General features: G+C 54.5%; 2 protein-coding genes across 11 annotated transcripts in view; one reads left to right on the top strand and one right to left on the bottom strand.

Moving 5' to 3' along the window:
- The first annotated feature begins 2702 nt into the window (after positions 1 to 2702).
- Positions 2703 to 18792, top strand: ALDH3A2 (aldehyde dehydrogenase 3 family member A2). Of its 3 annotated transcripts, none has more exons than XM_082374114.1 (11): positions 2703 to 2789; positions 3424 to 3584; positions 4787 to 5018; positions 5788 to 5873; positions 7599 to 7807; positions 8875 to 8992; positions 10654 to 10795; positions 13042 to 13208; positions 14592 to 14691; positions 15675 to 15910; positions 18601 to 18792. In XM_082374114.1, the coding sequence occupies exons 2-11, from the start codon at positions 3432 to 3434 to the stop codon at positions 18613 to 18615; spliced, it is 1458 nt and encodes a 485-aa protein (XP_082230240.1). In that variant the 5' UTR covers positions 2703 to 2789; positions 3424 to 3431; the 3' UTR covers positions 18616 to 18792. The 3 variants fall into 3 exon arrangements, with proteins under 3 accessions (XP_082230240.1, XP_082230241.1, XP_082230239.1); XM_082374115.1 differs by having other exon boundaries at positions 2760 to 2777; XM_082374113.1 differs by lacking the exon at positions 2703 to 2789 and adding an exon at positions 3204 to 3306.
- LOC309619160 (multidrug and toxin extrusion protein 2-like) overlaps positions 5056 to 25050 on the bottom strand; it is a 38922-nt gene continuing 18927 nt past the window's right edge. For 2 of the 8 annotated variants that reach the window (XM_082374098.1, XM_082374097.1), the window contains 4 exons: positions 24716 to 24848; positions 24551 to 24645; positions 23482 to 23572; positions 18892 to 22671 (listed from right to left, as the gene is read on the bottom strand). In XM_082374098.1, coding sequence (XP_082230224.1) covers positions 22451 to 22671; positions 23482 to 23572; positions 24551 to 24645; positions 24716 to 24848 — 540 coding nt within the window. In that variant the 3' untranslated portion in view covers positions 18892 to 22450. Of the gene's footprint in view, positions 5073 to 8998; positions 10213 to 15925; positions 16584 to 18891; positions 22672 to 23481; positions 23630 to 23718; positions 24646 to 24715; positions 24849 to 25050 lie in introns of those variants that run through there. The other 6 variants (XR_014238789.1, XR_014238790.1, XR_014238791.1 and 3 more) reach the window with 6 other exon arrangements.

Raw genomic sequence — 25050 nt, 5'->3', positions numbered from 1 at the left:
CGGGAATGCTGTCCTCTGGGACAGCGGGAGAATCCTGCACCGACCGCAGACCGTGGGCCTACTGTGCACAGGCAACGCTCGGGTATGAAGTTGGCTTGGACACCGGGATGTGCTGGAAGCTCCAGCTTTTCCCGGTAAAGCAAAAGGCCTGCTCACCAGCTACCTCCCCTTTACCAGCAGGATCACCGTGGTATCTCCACGTGGACTTCATTTTTTTGGCCAAAAGAAGGCAAGGAAGAAGGTGAAGGAGAGTTTGATGGTCATGCCACCTTCCTTCCTTCACCAAGAATCTCTTTAAATAACTCTCAAACTACTGTGGCTACTGAGAAAGCCACAAACGTGGACAGTGCAAGACACGGAGGCTGGAGCACTTGAGACTGTACCATTCCTTTGTTCAATAAATATTTACAGAGTACCTACAACTGACCAGATTCTTTGCTTGGTACTGACACTACGTTGAACACGAAAGACAGACACAAACAAATGGGTAAGGGACAGAGTGGCAGAGCCTGGTATTTCAGACATGGTGGTCAGTGAAGGCTTCTTTAAGGAGGTTACATTTAAGCAGAGATGGAATTAACTCAGCTGAGCACTCCAGGCCGAGGAAAGAGCAGAGTGCGAAAGCCCCGAAGTGGAGGTGTGCTTCCTGTTCTGTGAACAGCAAGACAAGCACTCCACTAAGTGCGAGAACCATACAGACTGAGGCTGGAGAGGAGGCTGCAGGCCAGGACACGTACGGCTAGTCGAGCATTTTGGATTTTGTTCTACATGTCACAAGAAGCCACTGGAAAGCTTTGAGCAGGGAAGTAACAGGGTCAAGGGTCTTGTGAAAGGATCACTGACAGCTGGGTGGAGAATGGCCGCAGCAAAGCGTATCAGTCAGGATCCAGCCGTGAAAAGAGAACCCACCCCAGTTACTGCAGGCGGAGGGGATCTGAAGAGTAAGAGAGGCCAGAAGGACGCATGCGGTGACACCACAGATGAGAAGCTGCCGAAAACTCCCCTGGCTGGAAGGAACCCAGGGGAGCTGCACCAGCACCAGTGCCGCCTGGAGATGCTGTCACTGTCACCCTGTATCTCCTAGAGAGGGGCCACCTTGACCAAGGAAGGAATCATCCCAGCTCCTCTTCCACTACAGAAACACCCAGCAGCTGCCACACTGCTGACTCCAGAAGCAGAAAGCTGCTCTCCTCCTCCACCTTCTGATTCCTGCTCACGCCTCCTGCTAGAACTCACTGGAAGCCAGCCGGCAGGAAAACCTGGGAAAATCGTTCACACACTCTGGGTGTCTGAACACCCAGAGGGCAAGTGGAGGACTGAGAAACGACAGATAAATAACCTTCACCGAGTCCACAGTAGAAGCAGGAAACCCAGGAGAATGCTACATAAAGTGCTGGTGAAAATGATTATGGCTTGAACTAGGGCAAAGGTGGTTGAATTCAACCACTGGTATTTCTTTTATGGTATTTTTTTCTTCAACCACTGGTATTTTTTTTTATTAATAATATGTATTTTATTCTATAAAGAAAGAAATTATGTTCCAATGTGAGTTACTCTGATACGATAATTTTCATAGATTTTTTTCCACGTACATAACAAATGTAATAGAGAAAACTCAAACAACCTCAGCAACTATGATATATTTCTCCTTCTATGGCCAGTGTTGTAAAAATAGTCTCCAGAACTTTCTGAGAGTTTGTAACCATCCTGTTAAAATGACATACTATTATTTCTTTTAATTGACAAATACATACATGACCAGTTGTCCTTCAATGGAAAACCACTGGTATTTTTATTATGTTTTGAAACTAGGGTCAAAGAGAAGAGTCAGGATGATCCTAAGGACTTTGGCCTGAGTAAATGGGATGAAGGATGGTACCACTTACTGAGACTGAGAACACCGGTGGAGGCGTGCATTGTATTTGTCTCGTGGATGAAGAGAAACCAACAGTTCTACGTACAGCTACCTTTAAGATGCCTATTATGGATCCCAGTATGAGTGGGATAGAGTTGAACATACTGGCTGGAGTTCAGAGGAAAGGGTGGGACCAGATGGGATTTAAAATCTTCTCTGACCACCATGCACGGGATTAGATGAGGTTGTGACTGTGGAAAGAGACGAGGTCCAAGGACTGAGCCCTCGGGCACCTGAACACGTCAGGAGGCCTGGAAGGGGAGAAAGGTCCAGCAAGGAAAAACCCAGAGGACTTGGTCAGGGAGGGAAAAGGAAAACCAGAATACAGGGTGACGGCGAACAAGCAAACACACTGTCTCTCCAGAAGACGGCAATGACTGCTGAGTGTGGAGGCCAAGTAACCAATAAACAACTTATCGTAAGACTAGAAGAGGGTTTTTTTTCTGGCCAAACTGAGGACTGTAGCCCAGGAGTGCAGTCTCCACCGAGGAGGAAAGCGCTCTGGCGAAGCATGGTTTTCAACACAGTTTTATATCTTGTCAGGACAAAGAACACACATCAAACAGGACGACAGGATACATTCCTTCAAGGTTTCAAAAGAGAGAGCGAGCCAGCACGACCCTGGCGTCTGGGAGGGAAGCTCACCTTCGAGGGAGCGTCAGCACCGGCGTCCCAGGAAGGGGACAGACGTCCCCACCTTCAAAGCGGAGTCCTTCACTTCTGAATAACGCATTCTTTCCCTGAGTGGTGAAAGCAGATGCACGAGATAAACAACCACGTGACAAGCTGATAAAGCCCAAGTCAAATCAGGTACAAGCCAGAAGGACTTCCTGCAATCTCCGCAGGTGCAGAGGAGAGCGAGGCGAGAACCCAGGTGCCGCGGGCATTGTCACGTGGGCGCAGGAGGGGGGTCCGAGCTAGGTGCCCCTCTAGGGAGGGAGGGGGCAGGGACCTGGGGGTGGGGCCCCGAGAGCGGCTGGTAAAGGGTAAAGGAGGGCGTGGGGGCGGGGCTGCTGAGGGGCACTCACCTGGGCGCCGAGTCCCCGCGGCTCCGAGCTGGAAGGGAGCGGGCCGGGCGGGCCGAGGGGCGCCGCGGCGGGAGGGCGACGCCTCCTGAGCCGCTGGGCGCGGGGCCCGGTCGGCGGGGTCGTGACCGCGGGCCCCGGCCCCAGCCCGCTCCACCCCAAGCCCGCTCCAGCCCAGGCGGCCGCCCCGCCGTCCTCACCCCCTCGCCTGCCGACTCCTGGAGGCGGGGCCCGCGCGGCGTCCGGCCTGCGGAGGTCACGTGGGCCACGCCGGCCAATCGGCGCGCGGCTCGGGGTCGACCCGGGCTCGCAGGGCGGTGGCCTGGCAGTTAACGGCAGCTGAGCGAGCGCGCCGGCGGGACGGAGGTGCGGCCGGGGTCGCTGGGCCCGGGGACGGGGGCCGGGGATGGAGAGGCACCGCCCGGCGGCCCCGCGTCCGGCCCGCTCACCCCCCACGGCGCCCGATCTCCTCTGTCCCCGCAGGACTGGCCATGGAGCGCGAGGTCCAGCGGGTTCGCGCGGCGTTCGGGTCCGGCCGCTCGCGCCCCCTGACGTTCCGGCGGCGGCAGCTCGAGGCCCTGCGCGCGATGGTGCAGGAGCGCGAGAGGGACATCCTGGCGGCCATCGCCGCCGACCTGAGCAAGGTGCACCCCCGGGACCTGCGCTGCACGGCCTGCCCCTTTTCCGCGGGCAGCTGTGGCCCTTTCCCTTCCCCTGGATTTGGGTCATTCGTCCGCTTCGTGTATTGCAGGCCTCTTCCTCCGAGTCGGGTTCATGTCTTTTAACTTTGCGGTTTCTTATGCAGACACAGGGTTTTGCTTGTCGTCATTGCGCTCAGATTTCCCTCGATGATGTTAGGTGTCAGATCTGTGCACCCGCGAGTCACCCGGGGATCTTGTTACGATGCAAGCGATGCTTCACTGGGTCTGGGGGGAGGGGGTCTGAGAGCCCGAGTTTTTGTAAGAAGCTCCCAGGTGATGTACCAAGCTGCCTCGTTTTGGAACCACGCTTTGAGTAGCAAGGTCTTGGGGGAGTGTTTCGGGTTTAAAAATAGTCCCCTATGTTTTATATCACTGTTGTTACCATTTTGTTTTTAATTTTTCTCTTCATTTTAGGGGTAACAAGGCCTTGCTCTGGCTTTGCCAGGCTCCTTCGGCCCCTCCCCCTGGAAGATTATTTTGAGGGGTAGTACATCAGTTACATTGTTACATCAATAGTAACAACAGGGACTCTAAAACTCCCTGTGTAGCACTTCTGGTGGAGAGGAACTGTTGATGACAGTTCTAAAGAAGTACAATAAATTCCTTGCCCTTGAGGGCTTTAAGTTTGGTTGGGAAACAAAGCAGACACAGATAAAGTGGGACTATAGTTTTAAGCCAGCGTATTAAGGCTGAAATGTTAAGATATAGGGGAAAGCATAATGACTATGGTTTATAAAGTGTGATCAAGGCGCACCATTATTAATTAGGGAAGTCTTCATGACAGAGTTAACGTTTAAGCCTGACTTTAAATGGCTTGGATCAGTAAAGAAGGATTTAAAGGGATTGAATTTATTACGAAGGGAATTAGCAAGTCCTTACTGTGGGCCTGGAGGACACACAGGAATCTGCATGGCAAACCAGCTAGTCTGACAGGTGTGCCTGTCCTGATGCTTTTTTTTTTTTTTTTTTTTTTCCATTGCCGTACGGCTTAGTTCCCCGACCAGGGATCAAACCCGTGTCCCCTGCAGTGGAAGCACAGAGCCCTAACGACTGGACCGTCAGGGAATTCCCTGGCCCGATGCTTCTGACATTCAGGGCCAAGTGTGTCCTACCCACAAAGGTTAACTGTGACCCTCTTGTAACAGAGTGAATTCAACGCATACAGTCAAGAAGTCATCACCGTGCTTGGGGAAATTGATCTCGTGCTGGAGAAGCTTCCTGAATGGGCTGCTGCTAAACCAGCTCAGAAGAACCTGCTCACCATGCTGGACGAGGCCTACGTCCAGCCAGAGCCCCTGGGAGTCGTGCTGATTATCGGAGCTTGGAACTACCCCTTTGTCCTCACCATCCAGCCTCTGATAGGAGCCATCGCTGCAGGTCTGGTGTCAGCTTCCGTCCTTATGCTGTCTTCGAGAGGCGTATTCTCTGAAACTGGTTGTACATTAAGGATAGTGGTTAGTTAAATGCATTTGCTGTGGTGGCTTGTCTTGGTTTACACCAGCAGTGTATTGAGAATTCATAAACGTTATTATTACTTGTTCAGTGGGCTCCAGAGATTTGTGGGGTGACTGCTTTCTGGAGCCCCGGAGAATGAACCCGTGAGGGTGTAGAGGCATGCGCGAGTCCACAGGCCCGGGTTTGGAGTCAGACGTCCATATCGTCATGTGGTTTCAGTCGCCACCTCTGGCTTTGGATGAACCAGTTGCTTCTGTCTGACCCCTTTCTTCATTCAAATAAGGGCTCTGGGAGTAATGCGTGCTTGGGTCTACAGCAAATGCCAAGGGATTCATTTCTCAGTTAACCAGGATCCAGACCAACAGCTTTATGTTGGCAAAGCTTGTTTGTGCAATAATCCCAGGGCAAAAGGAAAATCCAAGGGTGGGAGTGAGAACAGTGAGAGAAGGCCGGAGGCCTGAGGGATGGGGCCTCTCGTCAAGGACGTACGTGGTGAGCACTGAGGAGTTAGCCTTTGGGAAAGAGGCAGTGGGACGAGCGCTCACGCTTGTGGTGAGGAAGGCAGAACGCAGAGCCAGAAATAACCAGAGGAATGAACCCTTAGCCTGTGCTCCCCACAGGAGCCCCGTCTCAAGGATGTAAGAATCACTCAAGTACTAGACAACGCTGTCCTGCTTTTTGCTTTGTTTAGGAAATGCTGTGATTATCAAGCCTTCTGAAATAAGTGAAAATACAGCCAAGGTCTTGGCTAAGCTCCTCCCTCAGTACTTAGACCAGGTAAGAGGGCCTTGCCCCCCCTCTGGCATGTCTGTCTGTCTGGCACATCTGTCTGTCGTGGGGAACCCACTCTGCTCCTCGTGCTGGCTTGCGTCATTGGTGGTCAGGCCTCCACACTCATTTTCCCTCAGCCTCCCACGTCTGGCTTAACAAGAGAAGTTAAGTTCCAAAAAAACTGTGGAATAGTTTAGCTATTGTAGTTACACGGTTTGGTCAGGCCCGTGGCTTTATCGGCACCTCTGCTATTAACAAAGCCTCCGCTGCCATTTGGCATTTCGAATTAACCTTTGATCTGACATGATTTTAGGTGTATCCGTTTAGTGAGTTATGTAATGAGGGACTGGTACCGGCCTGGGTGCTCTTCACGAGGTACGGTTATGTGAGCACACGTCTACATTTAAACGGGCATGTTTGTGGCCTGAAAACTACAGGAAGAAAAAGGCCTCCTGACCCAGAGTGTGGGCCCTCACCCAGGTTACAGTACTGGCATTTAGGACTATCGGAAGCTGGGACTTCCTGGTGGTCCAGTGGTTAAGGCTCTTCGCCTTCCAATGCAGGGGCGGAGGTTCGGGTCCGATCCCTGGTCGGGGAGCTGGGATCCCGCGTGCCTCGCGGTCAAAAAACCAAAACAAAAAACAGAAGCAATATTACCACAAATTCAACACAGACTTTGTAAATTGTCCACATCAAAAAAAAAAAATCTTTAAAAAGAAGAGTATTGGAAGCTGTGGAGAAAAGACGATCTCTGAAGCAGAGGTCTGGTGCCGCCGTGGAGGGGATTGTGACGCCACGTGAACTGGGGCCGTTAGCTCTGCGTGGAGGAGTGGTCCGTGCGCGCCCGGGAGACGCAGCTCTGCGGCATCACGCGTGGAGTCGGCCGCGTTTTCCGACAGCAGCCTGCAGGCCAACTCCGGCCCTCGGAGGAGCCGTGCTCCCCGTGTTGGCTCGTTCCCGGCCACGGAGCAGTGTTGTCCCAGGGCCTGGGGTACCCAGTGCAGAAGGGCGGTGAAGGCAGGGCGGTGGGGCAGACGCTTCACTGTCTCCCTCTGCCCGGACGGGGGTCGTCATTCCGGCCCTGCCTCACTCGGCTTGTCGGGGACCAACCACACAGGCTCTGTGGATGCAGGCGGAGGCAAGCTAAAGCTTGCAACACCTGTCGGGCCGCTGAGCTGTGAGTAGAGATGGAGGGGCAACGCGAGGCCCACCAGCTGCCTCGTGCTTGGTGTCCCGCCGCTGCTCTCCACGCCGTTGCTACCCTCTCTCGTGCGACAGCTGCAGACAGTCGCCCGGTGCACACGAGGGTTCGGTGCAAAGCCCCGTGACGTCCCCCCATCCCAAGAGGAGGCTAGGCTCGAGGCGTCGGGCGGCCGCCAGCGGGCACGCGAGCTAGTGGATGACGGGGTGCGGGGGCACCGGGACCTGTCCCTGGAGACGCTCCCCTGCCGGCCTTGGCACACGTTCGGGCGGCAGTCACTCGGTTCCCCCCACGGCCTGAGCCCCACGCTGAGCCGAGTGCAGAGAGGACGTCCGGGTGGACGCGCCTGGGGCCTGTCCTATGGTCACCGACAGCGGCCACGTTCCCACAGCCCTCCCCTCGCCCAGCCCCCGTCTTGTGGTTTCCCGGGGCCAGTCTCCACCTTTTCCTGGTTTCACTGAATGTTACGTGTTTACGTCAGACGATAGGATTCCTTCGGTGACGCGAGTGTTTGTCTTTCTTTCTTGAAGGACCTGTACGCGGTTGTTAATGGTGGCATCGAGGAAACCACGGAGCTTCTGAAGCAGCGATTTGACCACATTCTCTATACGGGGAACACCGCTGTTGGAAAAGTTGTCATGGAAGCCGCCGCCAAGCATCTGACCCCGGTGACCCTTGAACTGGGAGGGAAGAGTCCGTGTTACGTTGACAAAGACTGTGACCTGGACGTCGCCTGCAGGTGAGACTGGTTATCTGGACTCCCCCCGCAGGCTGGCACGCCCTCTGTGCCTCCTCGCTGGGCACTGCCGGTCGATGTCCTCACAGGGACCAGGACTCTTTCACAAACCACGCCTTGGTGCCACAACCGGAGATGAACACGAGGTTGTGACATCACACAGTGGCCCTCAGGATGAGGAAAAGCTATGTCTGTTCTCTAGATAATAGACCTGGCAAGAAGTTTTACTGTTCTGCTGATAGCTGATCCAGGAAGTAGATAATGCCAAGGATCCTGTGTGCCTAATAAAATCTTTAAATTTCCAAAGAAAGGGCATTATGCTGATCTCTTAACTGAGTTCCTTTATTGATAAAACCAATAATTCTCATCTTGTAACTGAGAATAATAGCATCTTGCATCTGAGAACTAGAAGATGCAAGGTTTCGGGTTGTCTCCGCTAAATCAGTTCAGCTAACAGGAAGTGCCCAAACCCACAGCTGACTGTGCTGGCATGGCGTGGCTCTCCCTCCCTTCAGACGGGCGGAGCAGGGGGCATTGGCCGGGCTCCGGGTTGGCTCTGTAAGTAGACGTCTACTTGCTGGAACAGGGGACCCCGGTTCGTGGGTTTCCGTCCGAGCCCGGGCACAGCGTCCCAGATCAGGGAGGGCTTCTGGTCCTGCTGGTACCTGGCATCGTGCAGCAGGTCGAAGCCACAGCAGGAGCCGTAGTGTCTGTGGAACCCCTGTCCTCCCAGATGTCCTCTTGGCCGGGGCGGGAGGAGGAGGAGGGTGTCAGGAGGCTGTTTTTCTCCTTTCCTGCCGCAGGCAGTGGCTTCCCTGCGTATAAAGTACTGTTTCTCATGAACTGGCATGAGGCTTTCCCTGCTTTGTAGAATATTCTACGCCAATTGAAAATGCGTTCTCAGTTCCAACCGATTTAGAGATGAGTTTTCAAAACATTTTTTTTATCAAGATTACCAAATACGTTTATGTACTAGTAATCTTGACAGCTAGCTGAAAAACATTTAGACAGCGCCGAAGTGTGTGACAGGTGCGTGGGGACTGAACTCTGGCTGCTGGTGCTTTTCCCAGACGCATCACCTGGGGCAAGTACATGAACTGCGGCCAGACCTGCATCGCCCCCGACTACGTGCTCTGCGAGCCGTCCCTCCAGGACCTGATCGTGCAGAAGGTGAAGGAGGCCGTGAAGGTTCGTGTTTCCCACTTCTGGGTCCACGGGTCTCATTGGGATACGGAGTGAAGTCAGCTGTTTGCAGGGGGTATCGCCCCCCTGCCCAGGAACGTTCCAGGAGCACGTGACTGAACTAATTTCCTGGCTAATGAAAAGTGCTCTCTTAGAACGTGGTAGCAGGGTGAGATTGGTGCTACACACGCTGACACTGTCTAGTCGATTTGTTGATGGCACAACTGGTTAGGTGTAGAACGGGCCTTAAAGAAAAAAGCTCAGTAGCTCTTGTGTGGTTTGGGGAGAACGTTGCAAGGCCTGGTGTGGCCAAGGCCCTCTCGCCGCGGCTGCGGCGGTCAAGGTTCTCGGTTCTCGGCTGTGCCGGCGGTTTAGAGAGGCCAGCAGTTTCGAGGAGCGTGCACTCTTGACGCGGCCATCAGTCTTTGAGGGCGTTTCCAATGGCGATCTCTAGTGAGGGGACCAAGGAAGGCTACACGGTGGTGTCCTGAGCTGAGCCAGAAGGAACGTAGGACGGGAAGAAAAGAAGGGGTGAAGCTGTGACAGTTCAGCGGTGGGAGCCCCCTGGGTGGAGAAATTACTGAAACAACCGTTGTTCACTCGCCGGGTGCTGACCGAGCCCCGAAAGGAAGGCTCCGGAACACCCAGGAGTGACGTATGTGAGCAGCTAGGTGACGTGGAATTTGGATGTTAGTGGCGGGACCGCGATGGGGCCGGACAAGGAGAGCATGAAAGGGGAGCTTGGCCCGACGCTGGGAAGACACTGGGGTTGCAGGGGACGTGCTCGGGTGAGCGTGGTGAGGAACTGGGATTCCAGGAGGCGTGTATTCTCTCGTCACCGTGGCTCTCCACTGAGGTTCACCAGGAGCCGTTTAAGGAAAGCTTCCATTTCTCCCCCTCCAAAGACTGTGGTTCAGCTGGGCTGGGTCTCCAGGTGATTCTGAGGTGTGGCCAGCACTGAAAACCACTCTTGTGGCTCCGGCGTTGGGGCCCGAGAACATGCATTGCAACAAGCTGCCCAGGAGCTTCCTACCGCCCGGGTTCGAGGCGGGTGCGGGGGCTGGACCGTGCTCGTTCCCGCTGGAGAGTAGATGGAGGGCTCCCGCGGGGCTGACTGCTTGGCTTCTGAGGCTCTCTTACTCTGGTTGATTTGCCAGAACTGTGTTCTGATCTTTCGAGCAGTTTCACGGCTGTCTGACTGGTGGAAGTTCCAGTCCAGAGAAGACCTAACACAAGGAAATAGCGCAAAGCTCAGCAAACCCCTTCTGCAAAAGGGGAAAAACACACGCGGTCAGTGTTTTAGGCTTTGCAGGTCACAGGGCCTCTGCCACCACCACCCGGCTCCTCGCAGGACAGCAGCCAGAGCTGATAGGCAAGCGCACGTGTGGCCCTGACACGGGGCGAGACCCCCCTCTGTGTCCACCCCCAGGAGGGACCCATGCCAACCCCCGAAACCGTGGAAAATGGGAGACTTGTGTGCATGCTTTAACTCCTGTCCTTGACCTGCCAAAGAGCTTAGTCTTACTACTGTTAAAGGACTTGGGGGCTGGGAGGTTGGGTTCTGTGAGGATACAAAACCAGATTTGGGGCCATGGTGAATTTTATAATTATTAAAGAAATTAAAATATGGGTCTTTGGTGACAACTAGATACTACTGTTTTAAACAGGAATTTTATGGAGAAAATATAAAAGAATCCCCCGACTATGAAAGGATCATCAATCTTCGTCATTTTAAGAGGATACGAAGTTTGCTTGAAGGACAAAAGATAGCTTTTGGTGGGGAGACCGATGAGGCCACACGCTACATAGGTAATGGAGACTCATCTCGTCCTGCAGGGAGGGGCAACTTAACAGTTTTTATTGACACAGTTTACCGACACTGAATAAACTATTAGGTATAAAGCGTTTAATAAGCTATTAAATACTGCTTTCTGGTATACTGCTTTGTTACAAGCGAGTTAAAGATGATTTTATATATGTATACTTTGAGTAACTCTATTTCGTTGTTTGTATTTACACATGTATTTTTTTTTAATTAATTAATTTATTTTATTTATGGCTGTGTTGGGTCTTCGTTTCTCTGCAAGGGCTTTCTCTAGTTGTGGCAAGCGGGGGCCACTCTTCATCGCGGTGCGTGGGCCTCTCACTATCGCGGCCTCTCTTGTTGCGGAGCACAGGCTCCAGACGCGCAGGCTCAGTAGTTGTGGCTCACGGGCCCAGCTGCTCCGCGGTATGTGGGATCTTCCCAGACCAGGGCTCGTGTCCCCTGCATTGGCAGGCAGATTCTCAACCACTGCGCCACCAGGGAAGCCCCTACACACGTATTTTATCTAATTTTTTCTTCCTGGCAACCTTGAGAAGCAGAACCAGACTCTAATTATTTCCAGCTTACGGCCGGGAAAACAGCGCAGAGGAGGAAATAGCTCAGCCACAATTGCACAGCTAGCCGACAGCAGTTCTGCTCCAGAAAGAATGTCTTCACCTATCATGCTTGACCTCGTTATTTACTTTCTTGTTGTGTTCTTTGTTTTTTGCCACGAGTATGTATCACTTTTCAATTTTAAACACACTTATCTAAAATAACACCTAAGATGAGAGAAGAATCACGCATGGGGACTTCCCTGGTGGCGCAGTGGTTAAGAATTCTTCTGCCAATGCAGGGGACGCGGGTTCGAGCCCTGTTCCGGGAAGATCCCACATGCCGCAGAGCAACTAAGCCCATGTGCCACAACTACTGAGCCTGCGCTCTAGAGCCCGCGAGCCACAACTACTGAATCCTGCGCGCCACAACTACTGAAGCCTGCGCGCCTAGAGCCCGTGCTCTGCAACAAGAGAAGCCACCGCACTGAGAAGCCCACGCACCGCAACAAAGAGTAGCTCCCGCTCGCCGCAACTAGAGAAAGCCCGCGCACAGCAACGAAGACCCAACGCAGCCATAAATAAATAAATAAATAAACTTACTAAAAAAAAAAAATCACACATGAAGTTGGCGAAAAAGCTGCTCCGCAAATCTTTTTACCTGTCTCCTCTCATCATCACCAAAAACCCCAGCTTTTCAAAAGCAGAACTTAAAGGACTTACACAGTACGGAGAAAAGTATGCTCTCGGCCTGTTAGTTCAGCGGCTCAGGAACACCCCCAGCGCCCCGGGGGTTCGTCTTCGGGCCCTGCCGGCCCAGCATGTTGACTGCCTGCCTCTACGCCCATCAGTGGTGCGAGGGCAGGTCGGCCGTGATCAGCTCAGACTAGTTAGGAGTTTCCGCCGACCTGGTCAGGGTCACTTCACCTTAGCGCGTGGCTCTGCAGGGGGGATGGACACCTCTGGGCCGGGGAGCCGCGGGCGGCGGATCTGAGGCAGCGGCTTCGGTGCCCCGGACGTGCTGGGGGAGAGCCGTCCTGTGGCGTGCCTGCGGGACCGCCTGGTCGTAACCGTGGGTGGAGGAGAGAGCACGCTTGTTCCGCCAGGTGTCTTCTCCTGTAGTCGACCCTCCAGCCCGTCCGCAGGGTCTCCCCGAGCACTGCGGCTTGGGGACTTCTTGGTGTGGACACGGGACACCCCACAAAGCTCTTCAGGATCCGTGTCGTCCTCCTGTTCTGTGTCTTTCCCCAGAGTGGACGGAACGCTGAGCTAAGGCTTAGGGAATCCCACCATTTCACTACGTTTTCTGAACCTGACGCAGTTGTAATCAAGATCAAAGAGATCACAGGCAGGAACGCACTTCAGTTAAGAAGATGTACTGGTTTGATCCACCGAGGGGCCCTCTGCGCTCCCAGGAAGGCCTGTCCACAGAAAGACATAGGAATGTGGTGCTGAACAGGGTTAAACATGCATAGGATTTACTCAAGCCTGTCTCTCCCCCTGGGTTTGCACAGGGATCCCTGATGCACACGCGTGGAGATGTAATATTTGCACGGTTCACCCACGTACTTGGGACTTGTCTCAGTAGATGACACCTGGGCGGGAGTGGGGAAGGGATGGGTGGGTGACCCAGTGAGCCAGACGTGAGGTGAGAGTTTGGCATTTCTGTCTTCTGCTTGAGCGTTTTCATTTTTCAGCCCCAACGATACTCACTGATGTGGATCCTGAAACCAAGGTGATGCAAGAAGAAATTTTTGGACCAATTCTTCCCATAGTGCCTGTGAAGGATGCCGATGAGGCCATACAATTCATAAACGAACGCGAGAAGCCCCTGGCCTTCTACGTGTTTTCTCGTAACACTAAGGTGAACTTCCCCGCGTGCAGCTCGCTCTCAGAGGCCACGCTCCTTCTCTGCTGTAAAGCAAATGCTGATTATTTCGTGTGATGCCAGAGTCCCCCAGTCCTGGGTAATGAGGCCCTGGGGTTATCGCCGTGACCCTTCCCTTACTCCCCGGGGTCAGAGCTGAGTCTTCGGGGCGAGTGTCACAAGCCTGGTGACTCACAGACACCTGCCATGTCACTGGGAGACGTCTGAGCGCCAGCATCAGAAACGTTTCTGCTGCTGATCGGTAGGGCGTCCTGTGTAGAGCCCCGGCTCTTACCCACACGGCGTCTGCGGCCCGCAGGGCGGGGTCTCTGGCGCTGCTGAGGGAGGTGCTTGGGAAGCCTCGGACTTGGCTTTCTCCAGCCACGTGGCTTTGTGGTTGGAGTGGTGTTGCCGTCCCAGCCGGGCGGGCAGATCACACGCCACCCCAGGCCCAGCAGCCCCGCTGCCGCCCTGCACGCGGCCCGTCCGTATGTGCCTCGAGGTGACCGGTTGCTGCTAAGGGACAGTGGCCTCAAGGTGGGCCAGTAGGCCAGGAGCCTCTGAAAAAAGGGGAAAACTCGGAAGGGAGGGTGCAGCCAGCTGAGGTCGAGGAGCTCCCACAGCAGGTGTTTTCTGCAGAGCCTCTGCCAGGGCCACGCAGGGAGTCTCGGGGCAGCTTCTAGAGCTGGCGGTGCTGGCGGTGCTGGCGCGGTACCGATCTCTACAGACCGTCCAGGGAGACCGGACGTGCGGGACTCAGCTAGGAACGGGTTAGTGGCACATAGCGGTCTGACGGTTGAAATGACCACAGGCAGTGGTGGACGGGGTGGAAGCCGCGGTCTGCGGGTCAGGCTCGGTCCCACGGTCAGCAGTGACCTTTGCTACAGAGGACTTGGTGGGCCAGCAGCCAGGGGAGGCGACATTTACCAGTCAAGTGCATCGTGCCCACTCAGGTCCTGGGCCAACCAGCGATTTCCTTCAAAAACGGGATGCTACCTCTGAAATCTTGAATGTTTTTTACATTTCATAGAAACGGAATGATAATCTGTTAATCACATGCTATCCTTTAAAGCAGAGGTAGAGAAATACTAACAATTTTTAAAACCTGGAATATAGCCTGAACCATCCCTGGTAAGAAAGGCCCTGGCCGTGGTCCCGGGGGTCCAGCGCTGGGGTGTGCCGGGCGTGGGGGCCCAAGTCTTCAGGCCGTCCGGGTCTCGCTCACTGCCCCCAGCCTTGAGGAGGATGAGGGTCCCGGGGGTCCAGCGCTGGGGTGTGCCGGGCGTGGGGGCCCAAGTCTTCAGGCCGTCCGGGTCTCGCTCACTGCCCCCAGCCTCGAGGGGCGGCTGACCCGGCGCCTCTGTTCCTTCTCGCCCTCAGCTCATCAAGCGGATGATCGACAGGACGTCCAGCGGGGGCGTCACGGGCAACGACGTCATCATGCACTTCATGCTCAGCTCCCTGCCCTTCGGAGGCGTGGGTGAGGCCCCCCCTGGTCAATGCCCCCGCAAGCCGCTGCCTGGGGTCCGCCTCTCCATCCCCAGTCTGTAATGACTGTTCCCTGCGTTGCTTCACTGGTTTATGGATCTTCTCCCAGATTCAGGGCATTTCTTGGGCCAAAAATCAGGTCTCAGTTGAACTGATAAATGCCCTCTGTCCTTTATCGAACGAGGTAGCACATGACAGGCTCACAGCGCCAGGAGCAGACAGCAGCCAAGTGCTTGAACGTCCCTTTGCTTTTTTGGGATAAAGGGGCAAAACCAAACAAAACACTATAGAAAGTTACAAGGGAAAATGTAGTAACCTCCAAGGCATAAACACCGTTAATATTTTGGCTTGTCGTTTAGGTTTTTTTCCTTAAAATGTGTGTCTCTTGATACACATCACAGAGTCTCCCTGCAGCTTCAGCTGTCACCTAAGTGATGCCCGAGCGGCCCGGCCCCAGTAAGCTGCGTGCCGGGTGCCTTGTGCCACACGCGTGTCTGCCCGGCTCACGTGACCGAGCAGAGACGGGAGCACGGTCCCGGAGCACAGGTCTGAGAGGCCTGTTACCACCCAGCCGCGTGACCCCGCTGTCCTGGCCTTGGTCACCTTCCAGGAGCCCGAGGGAGCCGTGGCTCAGCCACGTGCGACGGTGGGAACGGGCACACGCGGCTCTCGGAGCGGGCCGCTTGGAGTCCCGCGCGGGCCCTGCCCAGCCCCCTCTCCCTCTCCGGAGGTGGGGCTCCGGTGACCATGAGCTTGGTCCCTGGCATAGTGACAGCCAGCACCCCGGGAGCTGCCGGTCCCTGCCCTGCCCTTGGAGAGCGTCCTGTGCCAGGGGTCCGCCGTGCGGGGGGCGCCGGGAGGACGTCCTGGAACGAGCCACGTGCGCGGGTGGAGGGGCGCAGCCGGGGCGCCGTGTGCACGGAAGGAGGGCCGTCACCCACAGCGGAGCCCGTCTCGTCTGTTCCTTTATCTCAGGGTCCAGTGGGATGGGAGCGTATCACGGAAAACACAGTTTCGATACTTTTTCGCATCAACGTCCCTGTTTGTTAAAAAGCCTGAAGCGAGAAGGTGCAAACAAACTCCGGTATCCTCCCAACAGCCAGTCGAAGGTAGACTGGGCGAAACTGTTCTTCCTGAAACGGCTCAACAAAGGGAAGCTCGGGCTTCTGCTGCTGACCCTCCTGGGCGTCGTGCTGGCGGCGCTCATGAAGGTGAGTCCCCGGCGCTCGGGCGCCCGACGGCTGCAGGCGCACCTCTTGCGTCTCGGGAGCACCTCCGATCTTTAAATCGGCTCTCTCCTATTCACGTCCAGAGGCTAGGACTCTAAGGTCAGGGGGCTTCCGGCTGCTGGGCCCCCCTGCTTTTCTGGGCCTCCGTGGCTGCCTCTGTGCTCCGGCGGCAGGGACCGTCCAGCCCACAGGCCTCAGCCCTCACAGGGGGCGCGTGGCGGCCTCTGGCCTGAGTTTAAAGCCCCTCGAGCCGCCTAGCCCTCTGATCTTCTTGCTTTTGGTGCCTCAGCGTCAGTTTGGTTCCTGGCTGTGCAGGAACCCGGCGTGCGTGGAGGTGGAGGAGAGCGTGCTGGGGACGGGGCTGGTGGGGAAGCAGCTGTGCCGGGGGGAGCTGGCCTGTAGCTTTTCTCTCTGGCGACTGGCCGTTCGGGGCGTGGACTTGCTAAGAGACCCTCATGACAGCCAGCGTCCTTGGACGGTCCGTATCCTTGGGGCGAAGCCAGATTCAAGCATTTAATGGCAACAGCTGTGTTCCTGTCTGTAGTTTGTTTAAACGTTGAAAGGGGGTCGGCTCACCTTATGGCGTCACAGCTTTGGTGGAACTGGAGATACCGGTCACGTCTGAGATCGCTTGGGTTTCCTCGGAAATACCAGGCTGTGCTGAGGAGAAAGGCCCTGTTGATTTTTCTGGCAGTTCACAGATTGTGCCGTCCTGTGAGCCAGGAACGCCAGAACCCAGCCCTGTCTGTTGAGAGGAGTTTGGGCTGTTTCTTTCCTTTCTGTGAAGTGGGCCAGCTTGGGGAGTGTTCTCTTCCAGTCGTTTGTTTTTCTACACTTGGAGGCTTAGGCGTTATCAGAAAAAGAATGTCTCCAGACATTCTGGACCTTGGCCTAGAGCGTCAGAGGGTGAAAACTTAACTTGGCCACAGGTTTTCAAGGGTGAGGTCGGCTTGCTGGACTCTCCAGATTAGAGGTCGTGGCTTAGCTGGGTCTGGGTGAAGCAGTCATTACTTCCAGAAAAGGATGGTCTCACGCACTCGGCTGTCCCAGAGGACGTGCCCGCTGACCCACTCATGGTCACCATCCTTTGTTTCAGAATTTGAGAATAATCTTATAAAAAGCTCCAAGTCACTATTTATTTTGGTTTTGAGTTGTTTCGTTTTTTTTTTTTTAAAGTTTGACTTGAGAATTCATGTAGCAGACTTAGCGAATCAAAACATATCGTGGGGTGTAGGACTTTCTGGGGTTTTTTCTTCTGCTTCTTCCTGAGGTCAGAGGTGCGCTTGGGTCTCTGGTCACTATCTGCCTATCTTTTTTCCCGAGACGTGGGTCCCCAGCCTGACAGGCGTCTTCTTGGTCGGGATGGAGTTTCTTAGCCTCATGGAAAATTCGGAGGTGTGGGCTGACTGTGCCCCGTATTCCCAGGAGGGCGCCCCCAGGTGCAATGGCCCGTGCCCCACAGGCTAGGGCAGGCCAGGTGGCCCGGCCAGAGTTCCCGAAAGGGTTTGGCAGACAAGCCTTTCTCTGGTAGGGTCTAGAGAAGCAGCAGTGTATAAAAACGTTTATTCAGCCGGGAACAAGAAAATATGGCTTTGATCCCGGGCTGTGGGATCGACTTAATTACGGCTTCGGCCAAGGCCCCTTCTGAGCCCACAGAGCGAGGGCATGGGCACCCGGAGGTCCAGGCCGCTTCCAGCCCCACCTCTCTGCTCTCCTTACTGGGAGCCGATGCGTTCGTTGTCCCGGTTGTTTTGGATTCCATGTGAGATTGGGTAAAGATTTGGGGTTTTCTTCCTCTCTGATGCTTCTCTACTCTTCTCTCTGTGCTTTTACCCGCTTCTTATCAAATCACCTTTTAAACAAATTACTATGAGCCTAAATTGCCCATTTACTTGAGGAATCTACTGATGGTAATTGCAAACATTTTTCTGAAATTGCTTTTTGCACTTAGTAGTTATTTTGTTACGTGCTTCGGTATGATTTTAGTAATTCACTTTACTAGAATTAGAATGGACTTGCAACATTTTAAAGTGGGAAACTGAAAGCTGCAAAACTGTCAGTCTAAAGGGAACATGTCAGAACCTCAGAGTGGGGGAATTTTCTCTGTGCATTTTACACAAAGTAAAGTTCCAATAAAGCTTAACATAAGCTATGGAAGGCATTGAGGGGCTTGTAAAAGTTGAGGAAAATAAAAGGTTAAAATTGAACGATGTCATTGGGCCTTTGAAAATTAAATCCAACGTTTGAACTCTGAGGTTGTGGCCATGCTTCTTTAAGCCTCAGTGGGTACTGATGAAATTCACTACTGCTCTGGAATTGGAGAAGCAAAATTGTTCACCAGTTTTGAGAGTTCATGTGGACAGTCAGCGTCCTCCTTAGCCAGGACGGGAAATGAGTGCTTTCACCTCCTGTCTCTGCCCTCGTCTACCTGACATTGGACAGCGTACCACCTCCAACACCGCCTGTCTTGTTGTTGTCGTTTTGGGGGGAGGGCATGACCTGTCATCCTCAGCCCAGCCACACTTAAGACCCCTTAGGGATCTGTGGGCCTTGTTGACATGGTTCTTAGGACAGACGGCACGTGTCAGGGTCCCGATCCCGGGCCCATGTTCCAGGGCTGGTGGGGGCATTGTAAACCAGCGGGTAACCCGGATTCCTCTCTCCTCCCCCAGGCTGGATACTGCTGAAGAGTGATCCGTGCCGCCTCCTCATCCTCTCTCCTGAATTATTCTTCTACCAAATAGTTAATGAACCAATAATTTTTAAATCCTACCAAAAATTGTAAGACGATATGCAAATGCACCATCGCCGAACCTAAAAGTCATTGCCACTCACCATTAATAAAACTCGCTGTTTCAGCCAAAGCCCAGCGCTCTCCCGCCCAGTAGTGAGACACTCGGGAGAACCCCCATCCCTAGAGCTCTGGGCTGGGGGAGGGGAGAGCATGCTGGCGGGGGGAGAGCGTGCTGGGGGAGGGGAGAGCGTGCTGGGTGAACCTGAGTTCCCAAAACCTGCTCAGTGACTCTGCTGCTCACGGGACATGGGACACCCCGCCCCTACCGCCTCAGGCATCACCCTGTGGCCTTCCAGAGCCCAGCCCCGCCCAGGTTTCCAGGTCTCTGTCCAGAGAGGTGAGGCGAGGTCTCCCAGCTGCCTTGGGGTTCGAGGCACTAGAACTGGGGTGGGGGGGGGTCCCTGTCCCTCGTCTGTTGGGACTTGAAAGCCTGACCTCCGGGAGTCGGCCCTCCTTTCTCATCCACTCTCTGTCCTGTCTCGTGCTTGGTTTGTGATGGTCCGTGGGGCCGTCCACACATGGTTTTGTGACTGATGTCACTCAGAGCATCTTGTAAATCCTAGGGCTTCCCGGAAGACAGTTGCCAATTTCATGCAAGTATCAGCTGTCATTCGTAGGGTGCAGGAGTTGTACAGTTCTGCGTCTTACAAAACCCACCTGGCATTTTTTACTGCTGTCCTGAAAGTAGTCATAACGATACTTATCCTCGCATAATAGGACCTTCAATTTGCAAGTTAGTGGCTCTTCAGGGACAAATCTAAGTTTCTTATTTCTGTAGCACAAGGCAAGTAAATTTCCCTTTTTTAAACGTGAGAGAGATGCCTTTCTGAATAGATTGGGTCCACAGAACTTAACGTGGGGACCATTTCCTGTCCTGGACAGAAGGCCTTGGGCATTCACGGCTCTGCAGCCCTGAGAGCCTTGGGGGCTGGTGGGGGGCGTCTGGAGGAGGACCCTGAGCCCAGCAGCTGCCCCGCCAAAGGGGACGGAAGACACCCTCCCCCGCCCCCCCCACCCCGAGCACGGCCAGGACCCCCGCCTGGGGCACTTCAGCCATATGGAAAGTCTGAAGGAGAGCCCTTGGGGCCGGGCGGGGGGGGCGCCGGTGAGAGAGTGTAACTCACCCTAGGAACGTGTGATCCACCACTGAGTGAACTGCTCCGTTAGGCTGTCTGCAGTACGTTACATCTACATCACAGGACGAGGTGGCAAGAGTCAATCACTAGGCTAGTTTAGGAAACAGCTGCTTAAACCACTATCAGAATAATCAATCATAAAACAGCTCAGACAGAATTTCAATACAGAATTTTCATTTGGTATATTGTACGTTACACTTTTTTTATATACAGCAGGTTCTTATTAGTCATCCACTTTATACACATCAGTGTGTACATGTCAATCCCAATCTCCCGGTTCATCCCACCACCACCACCACCCCCCGCCACTTTCCCCCCTTGCTGTCCGTACGTTTGTTCCCTACATCTGTGTCTCTATTTCTGCCTTGCAAACCGGTTCATCTGTACCATTTTTCTAGATTCCACATATATGCGTTAATATACGACATATTTGTTTTTCTCTTTCTGACTTACTTCACTCTGAATGACAGTCTCTAAGTCCATCCACGTCTCTACAAATGACCCAATCTTGTTCCTTTTTATGGCTAATATTCCATCGTATATATATGTACCACGTCTTCTTTATCCATTGATCTGTTGATGGGCATTTAGGTTGCTTCCATGACCTGGCTATTGTAAATAGAGCTGCAATGAACATTGTGGTACATGACTCTTTTTGAATTATGGTCTTCTCTGGGTACATGCCCAGGAGTGGCATTGCTGGGTCATATGGTAGTTCTATTTTTAGTTTTTTAAGGAACCTCCATACTCTTCTCCATAGTGGCTGTATCAATTTACATTCCCACCAACAGTGCAAGAGGGTTCCCTTTTCTCCACTCTCTCTCCAGCATTTATTGTTTGTAGATTTTTTTGATGATGGCCATTCTGACCGGTGTGAGGTGATACCTCAGTGTAGTTTTGATTTGCATTTTTCTAATAATTAGTGATGTTGAGCCTCTTGGGCATCTGTATGTCTTCTTTGGAGAAATGTCTATTTAGGTCTTCTGCCCATTTTTTGATTGGGTTGTTTGTTTTTTTTAAGATTGAGTTGCATGAGCTGTTTATATATTTTGGAGATTAATCCTTTGTCCGTTGATTTGTTTGCAAATATTAAACATTCTAATTAAGCAAAAGTGTTGGCTTGTCTACTAGTATATTCTGCTTTAGGATAAATACATTATATTTGGTAAAACTGGCATGAATTGTAATAATGTTCTTAGTTTCCAGATATCACCTGTTGGAGACAATTCTTTGACCACAAGTTTTCTCCAACTATAAATCCATTTTTTTTGCCTTTATCTATCAAAGGAGTTGTTGGTCAGCTTTCTTTAACTGATTATTTCTCATTTTAAATTCTCAGCCAAGAAGATTTTTCTCAAGTTTTACTTTGTCATTTGTGGGTTGTTTTTTAAAATAATCTATAGAGTAAATAGGGTTTTTTTTCCAACTATATCCTCCTTCCCCACCTGCTGACCCAAAACAAGTATTTCTGTAAGCACATTCACGAGACACCAATCCCATAAGATTTTACACAAAAACTGGTCCCACTGCCGATCCTGCCTAGAAGGGGTTTGTAAAGCACACCAGCATCTTAAAGATCCCAGGCCTACGGAACCTTTGAAGTGCCGGTGTGTGTTGTTTCCCAAACTTACTTGAGCATGGAGTCCTTTTTCCTCAATACCTCTCAACCTTAGGACACGTGACGTGACTTTGCTGTGTTGTGTACCTGGTCGTTGTGTTTGGGTGCAGAAGCTGTCTTCATGTCGCAGATGAGGGTGCAGGCTTCTGCCTTCCTGTGGGCGGAGGGCCTGGAGCAGGAGCCATGCCGTGCTGGCTCTTCAGAACCAGGGTTTGCACTCTGCATCCTTTTTTGCTATTGACCTTGATCAATACATCCGTTTGTCTGTGGGTGTGTTTATAGCTACTGATGCTGAAGGGGCTGATGACGACAGAGGCCAGGCTGCCCCCACTGGGTGGCGGTGTGCGGCCTGGAGCCCAGAAATGGTCACCAGTCCCAGGCCGCAAAAGCACCCTAGAATTCGGATCAGCATCAGATTCCACCCTGAGGCTACGTGGCCCAACGGTCTGGGCCTCGCTGCCCTTGTTTATATCTTATCGCTACTGTATGAAAGGTGTTTCTCAAGGTCTGTGATACGTGAAAATGCTGATGCCACGAGAGGACCGAAGGAAAGGTGACCAGCCCGGCCCTGGTCGGGGCCTCACGGCGCCTGGATCTGCGGAGGGTGCATGGGCAGGACGCAGATGGGGGTCTCCGCGAGGTGGGCTGCTGCACGGGCGGGGCCCGCTGGCCCCCTTGCCAGAGCTTCACAAAGGCTTTGTGTACAGACTTGGGCAGCAGACTCAGCCTAGAAATATGCACTTCTTAATGCAACAGTGGCGTCTGCCATTTTGTTTTGATTTGAAATCTCCAGTTTGAAGCCGTTTACGTTATTGAATAATGGTAGCACCCCCAGGAGCCTCGTCTTCCGGTCAGCTGAGGCCTTGTAAAGAGCAGTTCGCCGCAGTTCAGACCCGTGACGTCACCCGGGGCACCGGCCGAAGGCCTGTTTCTGAGGATGTGGGCTGGGCAGCCACTGTCTGCGTCCTTTCTTGCTAGGGCCTGGCAGTCAGGACCCTGATGACAAGCCCCACCACCAGCGTGCCCGTCGCTGCCCCCAGAGCAGCCCCTCGGCGGATGGCCAGCTGTTTGGCCGACAGTCTGCCAGGGGGAGCTGGCAGGGGTTCGGCTGCTTCCGGAGTCCCGAAGAGGTCCAGATGGGCCTCGGGCCTTGAGTACGTTGTCAGGGTCACGCCAGGGTAGCTGCCCGTAGCCACTGCAGAGGCAAACAGGGGCCAGCTTAGCATTGGGGGGGGGGGGCGGGGGGGGGCCTGGAGGTGCACGATCGACGCCTGCGCCTCACAGCAGGAGACGCCCGCCTTTTCTCTACGGCACGACCAGAGAAGGGAACTACGTGGGATGCGCAGGAAAGGCTGTCGCTAAGTTGAGATGAGATGAGACGCGTGTGCCTGTCTGAGCCTGCGTGACGCCTCACCTTCACCAGTGACCTCAGGGCACGTATGAAACGCTTAGTCGAGCTGCCTTTGCACGTTCCCTCGTGACAAGTGAAGCCCATAGAGTCTGCAGCTGGTTCCCCACCGCAGGATGAGGCACGGGCACTGGGATAACCGGGGCTTTGGGCCGGGATAACCAGCGCCCGCCCCGGGGCAGCAGAGCCGCCGCCTGGTGGGGTTCGGGGGGTCGGCGGGAAGCGCCCGCACGCTGCTGAGTCGAGCCAGGCTGACCTGCCCAACTCACGCCTGCAGGCCTCCCATCCTGGGTTGGAGTGCTGACAACACGCTCTAGGGTCCAACGGCCCGTGCTCCGACCTCATCCCCTGCCTTTGCAGTTGCAGGATGACGGAGCAGAGACCTAAGCGCTCAACCCGCTCCCTCATCTGAGTGGAACCGAGGCTCACTGCCCCCCAGGCTGGGGAGGGACGGGGCCTGCTTCCCGGGGCCTCTTAGGTAGTGGACGTTAGTGTCACCCTCCTGGCGTTAGGACGGACGTCACTGTCACGCTGAGGAAGAGAGGCAGCTGGGGCTCGCGCAGTTCCCGGTCACCCGAGCGCGCGGGGCAGCGTTACCTGAAGATACGACCACTCTCTCGGGCCCGGGTCTGAGGCTGGGGGCTGCGCTCTCAGCGGCCTGGGGCGGCAGCCCCACGCGTTTCTGCACCTGAAGGAGACGGAGTCGTCCGGTTGGCCTGCTGTCCACCCCGGCCTCAGCTGTGCCCTGCAGGCCGAGCAGGACGTCACACACAGGCACACCGCGGAGGCTCCAGGCCACTGCAATAAGGCGGATGTCACAACAAAGCCACTCACAGGAGTTTTCCGGTTTCCCGGTGCGTATAAAAGCGATGTTTGCACGATACTGGAGTCTGTTGAGCACGCAATACCATCTTGTCTAAAAAAGCCTTGTCCCTGCCGCAGCTAAAAAGTGCCTCTTTGCTAAAAAATACTAACCATCACCTGAGGCTTCAGCAAGCCATCAGCTTTTTGCAATAGTGACATCAGAGATCAGTGATCACACCTCCCCACGAGGGAGATAATAATGAGAAGGTTTGAAACATGATGAGAATTAGCAAAATGTGAGAGAGAGACGTGAAGTGAGAAATGCTGCTGGGCAAATGGCGCCGATAGACTTGCTCAACGTGGGCTCGCTTCAGACCTTCAACTTGTAGAAACCACAGCATCTACAAAGCGCGGCACAGTGAGGTCTGCCCGTGTTCGCCCTTCTGGGGGACTTTACAGCAGTGGTGCGTTAGGTCTGTGTTAATCCGTCGTCTCAGACGTCAGGAGCACTGGATCCACACACGAAGGTAAACCCACGCTGCGGGGATTCGGTCTGAAACACCCCCTCCACGCTCAGCCCGCAGCCTAAGCTGTGGCTTCAACGCCTCTGACGAGCAAGTGCCGGTCCGCCCGGTTTCAGTTCTTCCGAGAGGATGGTGACAGGGCGCTGTCGTCACCTCCTCCAAGGTCACAGCACCCTCGGGGCTCACCCACGTTCAGACGAGTCTGCTGAGGTTTCCTCTGCGTCTGGCGCGGTGTCCTGCGGTACCTGGATGGGGCGCCGCTGGCGCCGCACCGTCTCCATGACGCCCGCAGTCCTAGCCCAGGGCGCCCCCTGGCGTGTCGGGGGAGCAGCACTCACCTCCTCCGCGGCGCGCTTCCAATCCATCCAGGCGGTGGAGGTGACGAAGGCCGCGGCGGCCAGGAAGACACAGGCCAGCATGCCCAGCCAGAGGCCTGCAGGACACGGGGCAGTGGGAGCGTCTGATGGCCGCCCGGGCCCCCCGCCTCCCCCCGCTCCACGTACCCGTGATCCCCAGCCCGACCACGAAGGTCAGCACGGCGCCCAGCGGGAGGCCGATGACGTAGTACGCGACGGCGTTCACGACCGCCCCGAAGGCCTGCCTGCCGGTCCCTCTCAGGACCCCACCGTAGAGACACTGCGGGGAGGCAGAGGGGGCCGGGGTTGGTGACGCGGAGGCTGACGGGGGTCTCAGCAGCGGAAGCTTCCGCAGTAATCTACGGGGCCTGGCCTCATCTAAGTCCACAGCGCGGGACCAGGATGGGCCCTTGTCCCCCTTCCTTCCCAGCGGGGACCTGCGCGGGGTCACGCAGAAGCCGCTGCATTTCAGACACAACTCC

This window comes from Balaenoptera borealis (assembly GCF_965194805.1).
Source record: "Balaenoptera borealis genome assembly, chromosome: 20".
NCBI classification, from domain to species: Eukaryota; Metazoa; Chordata; class Mammalia; order Artiodactyla; family Balaenopteridae; genus Balaenoptera; species Balaenoptera borealis.
Note: the sequence above shows the minus strand (reverse complement) of the source record. Positions and strands in the feature narration are given on the sequence as shown.

Coding starts and splice junctions, on each gene's coding strand:
- ALDH3A2 (XM_082374114.1), top strand. CDS start 3,432: ATGGAGCGCGAGGTCCAGCGGGTTCGCGCGGCGTTCGGGTCCGGCCGC. Junction 5,874..7,598: donor TCCCTCAGTACTTAGACCAG/GTAAGAGGGCCT, acceptor TCTTTCTTGAAG/GACCTGTACGCGGTTGTTAA. Junction 7,808..8,874: donor GACCTGGACGTCGCCTGCAG/GTGAGACTGGTT, acceptor TGCTTTTCCCAG/ACGCATCACCTGGGGCAAGT.